An 11,963-nucleotide genomic window follows, 5' to 3' on the forward strand; every position below is an offset into this window, starting at 1 on the left:
AACATGGTAAATTTAAAATGAGAATACAAAAATAAATGTACTTCATCTACTTCTCTAGCTGTAAATGTATTTATTTAACTGTCCTAGCATTTACTGTATGAAGGCAGGCAATCTATTACAAATCCTGTTTAAATTTACTTAACCAGGAAAAAAAATATTTCTTCCAATTGCCTTTCTCTGCAATTTTCTAGCTCCAGTACATTTGCACTTTGGTACCAAACAAGTAACTCTGTATTCAAGATAATGCTTTACTATAGTTTTTTTTACAGGGAAAACATGTTTTTTTTTTCTATTAAGTTTAAATCGCCTTCCTTTTTCTAAGGCTTATACAAGGGAGTATCTTGCCAGCTTTAGATGTTACAGAGCAGCACTAATGGCATGGTGACTATGGACAAGGGTACTCCGATATTTCTCTAAATCGGCCAATCTACCTTTTACTCCTGTGTGCGTTTCAGCCTATTTAACATAAACCTAAATTTATATCTTGAAATACAACAGACATATGATTTAGAACTAGGTTTGTCTTTCAAAGAAGATATTGCTAGAGGCAACTAAAAATGGACCCTGTAGGAATATATCAAACTTCCTAATTAATTTAGTTGGAGTATGATTCCAGCAGTGAGCTACAAGAAGATCTTTAGGGTCAAATTTCAAATATACAAATCAAATTCTTTTTCTTAAAGAAGAGTTGGAAGTCTGGCCAAGGATCAACATTTTGACCTCCACCCACTATCCAAAAGTCGTTTTAATATAAACATGACTTCTTCATTTCTATGGATAAATGCCAATAACTGTATGCTGTTTTATCTGAAGGTAAGAAAAAAATCTAATATGTGTATTCCATACACATTTTCCTTCAGAGTTTCCCTCACACTGCTCTATTTACCTTTCTTGTTGAATGCAGCTAGTAAATGGCTAACTTTTTTTACTCTGAAAAATTATATTCCATTCACTTAGCAAGGCTCTGATTTGAGTATAGTTGAATATCATCTGCTGGGCAGAAGGCTGGCAGTGTACCTAGATACCCCAGGCAATGAGCCAGCTGTATGATGATGATATGAGACTGGAGGAAATCTGGCCATCCAAAACATCTTGCAATAAAAAAATGTTTCCAGTGGACTCATGCTTTGCCAATAACACAACTATCTAGCTAAATTCATAATATGCTCTGGTTTCTTTCATATGTTATCCTCTTTGCTTTATTAAGGTTTACAGTTTGTACTTTAGCAATAGATTATTGTAAGTCACCTGCTTTACCAAGTAATAAATAATCAGTCTTGCACAAACAAGCATGAATGTACTGTGTTTTAATAACATATTTTGAAAGTCTGACATGAGCATATCAAGCACAGTGATGCGTAATTTGGATAGATAGAGATTGTCAGTGAATTATTGTTTGTTGGCCAAAGTCTGTAGAGATAGACAAGTGGCTGTTTCTGTAGCCGTATTCCCAAAAATGCATGAATACGTGCAAAAACATTCCTCGTCATCTCCCTTATTCGAGGACTTTAGCTCTCTGTTCAGACATCTGTTCAGCTGCAGTTGTCTGTCAACTTCATCCAATTTTCTCTTAATGCAGAGTACCATGTACCATGAACTATTTCCATGGTACAAATGAAAGAACACCTCTGAACATGAGATTGACAGAAACAAATTGGAAAGGATCAGCAGTGTTTTGTTAAACTGTAATTATAAATGTTTATCAAAGTAATGGTCTACAAGTGTTTTCTTGAGCCAAGGAAAAGCTAAAGGAAAGGAAAATGGATGAAGTAACCGGCTTAATTGGGTTGCAACAGGCTGAATCAGCAACTATGAATGCTTATTTATTTAAGAATGTGAATTTGTTTAAATATCAAATATAATATAAGTTCTGACAGAAACAAAATATTTTGCTATCATTTACTATCCTTAAACACAGCAAAATAGAGCAGGTAGCCACGGTGAAGAGAAGTAGCCACAGAATAGACATGGTGTATGTAACCTGAACCCACTCTAGTGTTTATAGAACTGACTTCCTTTCCTCTCACTTTTGTCCATGAGTTAAAATGTCGTTCTATAGTCTATTTATTGTCCCTTTAGGATGTTGTTGAAATGTGTTATTACCTTCCACAAGGATAATGTGATGTGAGTCTAGCAACTGACTGGTGTAAAAAGCTATATATTCAGTTTCTAAGTGTTCTTAACTCCTAACATTCTGCTTTCCTTAACAACTTTGTTATTCAGCTATTTTATATGACAAATATTTTGAGTTCACCATTAACTAAAACATTAATGGTAATTATATGTGTTGGATTATTTTTAGGTTGGTACATGAAGTTTGAGATGTGAGGGTTTTTTGTTGTTACTTACCAATGGCATACAGTTCTATTCCTTGGTCTCGTATCTTTTTTGATGGTGCAACAATGTCATCTTGTGATTTACCATCGGTGATTAGAACCCCGATTTTGCGAGATCTGGATCTCATACCAACTGCAGCCTTAAAATTATTTTGTAAGATGAAATTTAAAGCCAAGCCTAATGAAATAAATCAAATATCAGGAAGAGTGAGCACATGGATGACAAATAAAGCTATTAATTAATGGAGTTTGTGACGAGTTAAGTAACATTGTGATTTACCTGTAAGAGTATTGCCCCCCTTGTAAGGCAGATTTGCAACAGCATCCATCAATGACTTCTTATTGGGGTGAGCATTAAGCTGCCACTCAGTTCTGGGATCTCCACTGTATTGGGCAAGTGCTAACATAGAGACAAAAGAAGAATTAGATGTAATACCAAGCATGAAAAAAGGCACAAAAAATACATAACTATTTAAACATCATATTAAAAAGCAAAGGACATCAGTTAAAATGACCCAAAACTGGTATATATAGAAGCGGAAATAGAATGGTCTTATATTTATTAAACAAATAATGTTTTTAGAATACAATCAGGTTGGTTTACTTAAGGAGTAGAGAATATTCACCTTGCAATAAAACCCACTGTTGAAGTTCACAGTTTAGTAAATAAGGTTACGTTGTGTTCAGTTCAATCTTCTAATTATGTGCAAATTCTGTTTTTAAAATTTCTTGCACAAGACTTGATATTCCAAATGAACTTACTCTCACCGAATAAACTAAGCTAAGTGAACAGTTTCTAAGTGAACCCGTTCAGTAATTCAACCCTGATAATGGTATCATATACATTAAACCTTACTATATTAATCTGCATCACTTACCGAATTGTACTCGCTCAGAACCAATCTCAAAGACTTCAACCAATCGTGAGATGAAAGCTCTGACCGTCTTGAAATTTGGACGGCCAATACTCCAAGAACCATCTACCAGCAAAACTATGTCTGCGGCAGCATTGGTTTTGCATTCCAGGCCTGTCACATTGATTATAGAAAAAGGTTATTAAAGTATGAGGGAATATGGTTTACCAACAGATAAAAATAAGTCTACATAAAAGTAGAAACAAAGGAGAAAAGTATGTTGATGGCAAAAGGAAAGAAAGCAGTGGAACAAGAAGAAGACATAGACATCCACCAGATAAATAACCCATCACAATCACATTAAAACATAAAAATACAAATATAAAACATGATCAAAGACATCAGCATTCTCCGCCTTGAACACTTTGTTCCTGTGGCAAATTGTGCAGCCTGTTGGGGAGCCATTTCATTTATAAAACTGATGCCGCAATAATAACTTGAGTTATTTCATGTACACCTCTGACACGGGGTCCAAAGAGAGTAACATAGGCATATAAAAGCAAGTTCTCTTCTGCTTAAAATTAGAAACCTAAACTTTAGTAACAGAACAGAAATATGTTATAAAGGTTAAACAGATAAACAGAATAATAATTATATCATTTTGCAGGCACATATATTCAGCATGATGCATGATGTAAACACAATGAGCTTCACCAGTAAATTTGTAGACTTCTGTTTAAATTGAAAAGATAAAGTAGCAGGAATGTCACAATGTTAAGGAGATACAGTTTAATGTTAACAAACAACTTTAGTTGTTGATATCACTTGAGCCAAAAAATCCACATAGTGTACATTCTGTTCAGAGCATTATTCTGACTGCGGTTCCTGAATAGAGGTCTTCTAAACATGTAGGGTATCCCAAAATCAATAAATAATGTGTTGCTTTACTGCTCCCATTATGACCTAGCTACAGAAAAACAATAGTTCACAACAGTCATATTTTTCAAATAATGTAATACATTACATATATGGGGAATGACACAGCTCAGTTTTTCATTAAAAATATACAGGCCTTTATAGATTTGACATTAAAGAAAACCTCTGCTGAAAGAAATACATAGGTTACTATTGCTAAATTTTTTCTGAATTGTTTGTTTTCTCACTTTCGTCCTGATCCTCTGGATTTATTAGTTCCTGAATCCTTTACCCGCAACCAGTATGTAACCAGTGAAGTCAAACCTCCTGATCTGTGAGTCACTGGGGTTGATTCACTAAAGGAGTAAGGAATGTTCACTCTACAAGGGAATTTTCACTTGATAGTGGAATTTTTACTTAGCTTAGTGAATAAGGTGAACACTCACTTTGCCAATAATACCCAATAAAAAACAAGGAAATGTGAGATTCCTCACATTCATTAAGCTAGGTGAATATTCCCTTGCAGAGTGGACATGGTCTTCTCCTTTAGTAAATCAGCCTCTCTGACTCAAAAGAAATTGAAGCCATAGGATCAACATGGCAGACAGGGAAGCCAGCATTGTTGAAAGGAATAGCAATGGCTGCCCATGGATTTTTTCTAGATAGGTTTTCTTTAAAGCAAATCCGTTCTGTGTAAAGGAAATCATGGTACAGTGCAAACTAACATGCTACTGAAATTTATGTTTCTATTTAAACTCATGCTGTTACTGTAAAATAGTCAGCAGTAAAACATCAGAGGTTTTGGTGCTTATTACTTAAATCCCTGACACTTGCCGAAAGCTGCAAAGAATTTGCGCAGTCAGAGCACTTCATAATGCTCCATGCTGTGAGAACCTTTTACCATTGCAGCACCCTGAGTGGATTTTATACTCCGCTATAGCATTAAGCCGGATATTGACAGATAGTAAAAATATGTTAATGTTTATTTAGAAAATTGTTGCATCAGCAAACATGCTTTTCTAGGAAGCAGATTCTCCTTAGATTATGGAAGTGTGTAAATAAAATAAGGCTGCCTTAACATTGTTTGGCCATTGTTAAATGTTATATATAAGCATATGGATCATTCATGAGTTTTCAATGCCAAGATCTTTCTTTTTTTTAGTGCAGAAGTATGAACTTTCCAAGCTGATACTGTAAACATCTAATAAGTGAAGGATATTCCTTTAGGGGTTGCATCAGTATCAGGAAAGAGGTCAGGTGGTAGTTTGGGTTAGTGTTATGGCCAAGGATTAGTGGTATGAACTTACAGCTTAGGGGTCTAATAAAAAATTTGCTTTGCTATTCATCGAGCAAAATTGCATGTGCATTCATTACCAGCTGTTCTGAGAATGGGGAAAATCAAATGTTCTTAGGACATTTTCTCTTATAGTTGAATGGTTTTAAGAATATAAAGAATATAAATCAGCTGGTACTTGCTCTCACTTGCGGCTGACAATAGCAATAGTATGTCATGAATAGTCCTATAAATTCTGATAACACCAGTATTACTTAAAAAGTAAATATGCAGGCTGCAATACTTTAACAATTCATGCAGCCTCCTGAATCAGAATAGATTATCAGAGCAGTGAGCAGATTTACTTTTTCTGTTTTGCAACATTGTTTCTACTTGCCAAAGACAATATTCAGTACCAGTTTTTGGGATTATTATGTACAGCACTTCTGTGACTAATATATCTACTTGTAACAGTAATACCGGTGGTATCGGTTCAAATTTTTTAGATACATGTTTTATAATAATTACAGTACTTAAATTCATTTTTAAGATTTAACTCCTGAGTTTAGTGTCACTTGAAGATCAAAGATATCTGAATAAAAAGCTCTATAATGGGACATAGTTGAAAAAAAAAACTGACAGCAGATTTAACCCTCACCTACTCTAAAATTAAACAAAAATTTTGTATTTAGATATACATTATAGTGTATGTACAGGAAAACACGTTTTTGTTTCTTTAGATAGAGTAGGGAAGGCCTACGGTCTTGTTCACACCGAAAGCTGTGCATTCCAGAGTGGTAGCTGCTGAAACACACCGTGATCACTCATGTAACTTCCCACCCTGTTCTGGGGTGGGAGGGGGCGTGGGTGGTACATTGAATTCAATGGCACCGATCCCACGCCCCCCACCCGCAGTGCGATCGGACGCATGGCAAAAGTTTGCCTGCGTTCCGTTCCACTGCAAACGCAAAAAATAGGACTGTTGTTGGATCTTTACAATTTGAACATATGATGAACCAATAAATACATTTTTGAAAATATGTTGTAGGAGTATGATTACATTTTATATATTGTCCCTTTGTTTTGTTATGCTCCCCTTAATTTTGCTAATATATATCAGAAGCTTATAAAAATAATGGTTTCATACGCTTTTATGCAACAGATGTGTTTTCATTCCCATATAAGTCAATGAAAATTAAAAACTTGCTTAAAACAGGTCAAATTGCAGGTCCAATGCACCTATCAAATGATCTCAGACGCATCTTAACTTATTCAAACTGATGGTATTGACACAATCACAAAGCCTTTTAGCACAGGCCCTTACAATGATCACTTCCAAGAACTTGGTAGGTGACCCAACAAAGACAATAGCAGAGTCAATGTTCTTGGAATAATTTAAATAACCTTAACGTATAACCATTGTAGGTACATGGCAAATAAATGTCTCTCTGTAGATGTCTAATCAAGTTTAATCTAGACTACACTATATTTTATATTTTATATAATTGATCATAGTGCACTACTAATGCAAATGGGTTCATCTCTGCATTTCCAGCATATTGTATTCAATACATCTATATAGTTGACATTTACTGTGCCATTATCTCTTGGAAATTTACCAGCATCAACAGTGACATCAGGTGCATCTGACTTGGTAGTCATTTCTTCTCCAACTAAAGGTGCACTCTCTCCTTGCTCAAACACTCCAAAAACATTGACCTTGTAAGATGTTGATGCCCTGCACAGGTACAAATGATTGAGGTATGTTACTTCATAATTAAATTACATAGTTGACCAAGTTGTAATTTCTGAAATGCACTGTTATGAGAGGAGGAGTTGTAGATAATGTATTCTTTGAAAAACACTAACAAATTATAGCAGACTGGGAAACTTCATACCGCTACAAACACTTTGTGGATATAGGATTTCCTTACCACCTGTTTAGCAGTGTAGAAATATAAACAAACAAATATTTTATCATATGTTCCAAATGTATTCAAAATGCAACTGAATCAAAGCACAGAGTTTATGTTAATAAGGCCACATATCCGGAGGCACTTTTACATGTGGATGCAGATAACAAATCTTTCAAAATCAGCTTGGTTCACTCACTGTAAGCAACATGTACATATTATTTTACTCATTTGTATTTTTAAAATATAGTACGGTGTATGTAAATGTATGTATCAAAGTAGATGTAAATACAATCACTGAAATCTCATAAAATATTTAACAATAAATGTTTAATATTTTAAAATGTAATGTTATTTCAAACCACATTTTAGAGTTTTTTTAGATCTGAAGTTTTTATTAAAATAATACTCAGTGCCCTGTTATGGATTGATAACGCTCTGTCCTTGCCTCCCAATTGCTCTCTTTTACTGTCACTCATATGTATGACATACTCATAGTATGTTCTGTTGTTATCATCATTAGGAAGCCCATTCTAAGCAATGATTTGCAGCTGCCACTGAAGCAAGTGCATTTAGACAGGAAGTGGCTGCAAAGTAGCTAGAGGAGATCATCAGTAGGATGCTACAAAGAATTAAAAACCGTATTTAAAAGAAAAAAGTAATGGTTAATGTTGATAAAACACAATGCTTCAGCAAATTAAATGTCTTCTAGGTAGAGTTTACATTTACTTTAGCTTTTACATAAAATCCGTTATGATCCTAGAGTTTTTCATCAGAAATATTTTTTTTCTTTAATATGTCTGCATTGTAAATTTTTCTAGTTCTAGTATCTGTATTAACTTTACATTTATGTCTTTATTCAAAGAGGAAGTCTCACCAGAAAATGCTTGTTAAACCCCCTAGGGAACCCAGTGCCCATCACACTCGATACCATTCAAATCTGTACAAGCATTATAAAATAAAATGCAGTTTTTATTTGTCAGTGATCGCTGTGGCTCCACCCCAGTCTGAAACCCAATTTAGAAGTGTTCCTATCGGGGAGTTACAGCCAGCACTGAAGTCACCTCCCCCTCTTCATTCTGCAGCCTTCTGCCACCTTCTCTGGGCATAACAGTGCATGCAGGAGCACCCGCACAACCTCCTCCTCCTCTGAAAGCTGTGCCTTGCTCTATAAAGTAACTAAAAAATACTTAGCCCGGACCAGCCACCAGCCATTCAGGGGATAGAGAGTGGAGTAGCAACTGTTGGCCTGTGTTGTTGTGAATGTCAGCACGTGCAGGGAAACACTGTCATTTACAAAAACACAAGCCCACAACAAGACAAGCCAGTTGCTACACTAGACTCTATCAGACATTACTATTCCACACAGTGTTATGGTGGTATCTGGTTTAAACATCAAAGCATAACAATTTCCTATCACAATAAATGTGATTTCATTTTTGATTATTAAGCAGTTTAAAAAACTGCCAACTCTATATTGCAGAAACGGTTGAAAGAATTATCTCAAACATCATACACATTGCTAAAAAAAGGGATGAATTATGTGAAACATTATCTAGTAATTTTTCCTACCTGAGCTCTTCTAGAACCACAGTATTATCAAAAGGACCAACCATCATTTCTCCCAATTGCCTATCATCTCCTTCAGGATGATAGATGACTTTATATCCTTTCACTGCTCCTGGGGCAGGTTCCCAGGTCACTCGGAACGTTGACATAGTTGGTTCAGATGTTTTCAGGTTCCTTGGTGGTTTGAAAGGAGAAGCTAAATAAACAAAACAAAATTAATGAATATAACAAATGAAAATGGTGTGCCAGAACCTGAAAAACAATTAATCTAAAAACTCATAAAACAATTGTATTAGTAAAATTAGAAGAAGATAACGAGTTGACTGTGAATGTGGGCGTTGTTCATAGACTTACCATCATTTGTCTTGCCCAAACAAGTCAAAGGAGTACATTTACTAATATACTCCTGTGACCCTAAGTCAGCATTCAGCTACTGCCCACTATTTGTTTACAGCTGGAAAAGATCCTGACAATATTGCAATATTGATGGGATCCACCCCACTGCCCGATGGACAGTTGGCTTTGCCTCTCTACAGCCAAGACCAGCTGTGCCCACTCCCTCCCCTGTCTGTTCGTCCAATAAGCGCTGGAGGAACAGAGAGGGGAGGGGGATCACTGCAAGGTGCGGTGTCTGACAAACACCACTCTATGCAAGGAAAAGACCGTGAGCTGAGCGATCAGCAATTCATGATCACTCAGCTATTGATCTATAGAGCTGGCATGTGACACCTGCAGTGTCACATACTGCCTTTAAGTTTTTAAGTTTTTTACTCTGCCAATGCTTCTCCTTTAAGGCTTTAACACTAGAAACTAGTGAATTTTAAAATCTGGTGCACTAGTGTGCAACCACATCAATGCATTGGGTTAAATCCTGTTACAACCCAGATCCTGGTATAATCTATAGGGAATCAGCCATTCAAATTATGGGCCATCTTGATTTCTTGATTTTAAAACAGTCCAGATAAAGACCGAGCTGTGTCAAAATGCTACTGCTGGAAATGTGGATATTTATATTTTAATTTCTGCTATGCCTTTAAATGGTATAATAAAGCAAAGTTTTTCATTCTTTTGTGTTTTGGGATGTGCTCATGTGCTGATCCTTGGATAACTGCAAGTCAAATCTTGGTTTGTTAATTTCTACTTAAAATACTCATATTGAAGGGTTTGCAGCTTCCAGGATGAGCTTCATGTAATATTCTTGTTAGCTTAAAGTAAACCTGTACTGACAGAAATATTGGGGCTGCCACTGCTGACCTTTCTCTTGCAATACCTCTTGCTGGCTTTACTTACTTTCTGAAAGACTGATCAAGAACAAGCATACAAAGCAGGAAAGTCAGAGCTCTTAATCTCTCGCTCTTGCATACTCGTGCAAATCAGTGCAATGACAGGCTCCATACGTTCTCAGTAAAGGTAATGAGATTTGGTGATGGTGCTGAGTAGGGAGAATCATTGGTAAATGTTCAATCTTGTTTTACAGATTTACTTAAATCTACAAGCCACAGCACATGGTATATTATCAAGAGCATACAGAATTTGGTTAGCCAAAAATGTGCTCGCTTGATCTAAGCATTGATACACGAAAGATACACATTGACAGCACAGCATTTTAATTAAAGAATGTATAGAATATGTATGCTGTCCTAGAGGAAACTTAACAAAATATTCCATTGCAGAACTTGCAACTTATGTGGCTCAAGGGAAAATAATATTTCCTGGCAATCAGTCTATTGGCAACTATACTGTCTGTGTTTCATCTTTTATATACCATTATGTGATTCAGTCACTCTGAAGACACCAGTTCCATTCTGAGAAGTACCATAGTTGCCATCACAGTTTCCATGGATTGTAAATAGCACATTTTATGGCCCATGGGAACTAATCATTAAACTCAGTCCCAGACTTTTTCAACAAGAATTGCTGAGCATTGCACAAAATATAGTGTGCAGCTCTTGCAGATTACCAAATCATTCATATATTATTTAAACTACAGTAAAAAAATCACATTGCCACATATGGATTCATTTAAATGGTGTCATAATATGTAAGATATGTTGAGAGGTGAGAAGTTGTAATATTAAGCATGCAGGCCCTTGGTGAACATACTATGACTTTAAAGAAGGCTAGTGTAAGATGATGGCTATAAACATGAAATAGTTAAAGAGTGTAATTGGCATTTTAAACCTGCAAGGCTGAGCTAAAAAACAGATGTTAGTGATTCCTTCCAAATCTAATTCATAAGCTTTCTATACATGGAAGACTTTGTGACATTCTAACTATCCATGGGGTATAAATGGCTTCAGCAGAAGATCCTGGGATTTGCACAATTGTTTAAAGAGATCTAGCAAGTTGAAAATCTCTACAGAGTCCCACATTTATGGTTATTTCACTTTATGGAGTTCATCCACTACAAACGGAAAGAGCCATTAAAAGGTTTGGGTCAAAGTAAAAGAGTTAAAGTAGAACTGTGCCTTGGACATTAAAATATTTACATACTGTATTCTTAATAAGCAGTAAGTACATTTAAAGAAGTGTTCAGTTACCAGTGCCGCTGCAGCCAGTAAAGAGTAATTCATTCTCAAAGTTTGTAGCTGAAGCTTTTCAGTTTTACCTTCACTTGATCTCCTAGCTCAGCACCTTCCTCCTAGTGGTCACTTGACAGCTTGCCAGTCTGCTAATATCTAATGTAAACGCAGATCAGCTGAACAGGAATTAGAGGGAGAAGAGTGCCAAGACCAGACGTGAAATACTTTACTCCTTCTACTGTGACCTTTGAGAATAAATTGCTCCACAGTGGCCGGTCAGTGAGGTTGTATTTTAAAGCTTATTTAAATATGGTCCTAAATCCCCAGTATAATCTGGAATGACACCTTGCATTACTATTTATTATTTTTATGAAATAAATGTTATTGTAGGTTTACAGGGTTATTTACTAAAGAGTCGAAGGATTAAGCCAAAGCATCAGCTAATCCTACGGCTCACTTCGGATGCCGGAGCCCTCCGGTTCAGCCGAACCAAAGGGCTGCTGTACGGGCTATTCACAATAGCCCATACAGCAGCCGCAGGCAGGCGAGCGGCTCCGCCCAGCCCCCCCCCCCAGCTTCGC

At 36.1% G+C, this 11,963-nt stretch overlaps 1 protein-coding gene across 1 annotated transcript in view; it reads right to left on the bottom strand.

The window, feature by feature from the left end:
• Positions 1–11,963, bottom strand: part of COL12A1 (collagen type XII alpha 1 chain) — a 171,265-nt gene that overhangs the window by 89,964 nt on the left and 69,338 nt on the right. The window contains exons 20-24 of the mRNA XM_018558906.1: positions 8,864–9,056; positions 6,998–7,116; positions 3,215–3,364; positions 2,617–2,736; positions 2,350–2,514 (exon numbers count right to left, since the gene is read on the bottom strand). Of these exons, the coding sequence (XP_018414408.1) occupies positions 2,350–2,514; positions 2,617–2,736; positions 3,215–3,364; positions 6,998–7,116; positions 8,864–9,056 (747 nt within the window). The remainder of the gene's footprint in view (positions 1–2,349; positions 2,515–2,616; positions 2,737–3,214; positions 3,365–6,997; positions 7,117–8,863; positions 9,057–11,963) is intronic.

Source organism: Nanorana parkeri, unplaced genomic scaffold (assembly GCF_000935625.1).
Source record: "Nanorana parkeri isolate BGI_ZX_2015 unplaced genomic scaffold, ASM93562v1 scaffold368, whole genome shotgun sequence".
Taxonomy (NCBI): Eukaryota; Metazoa; Chordata; class Amphibia; order Anura; family Dicroglossidae; genus Nanorana; species Nanorana parkeri.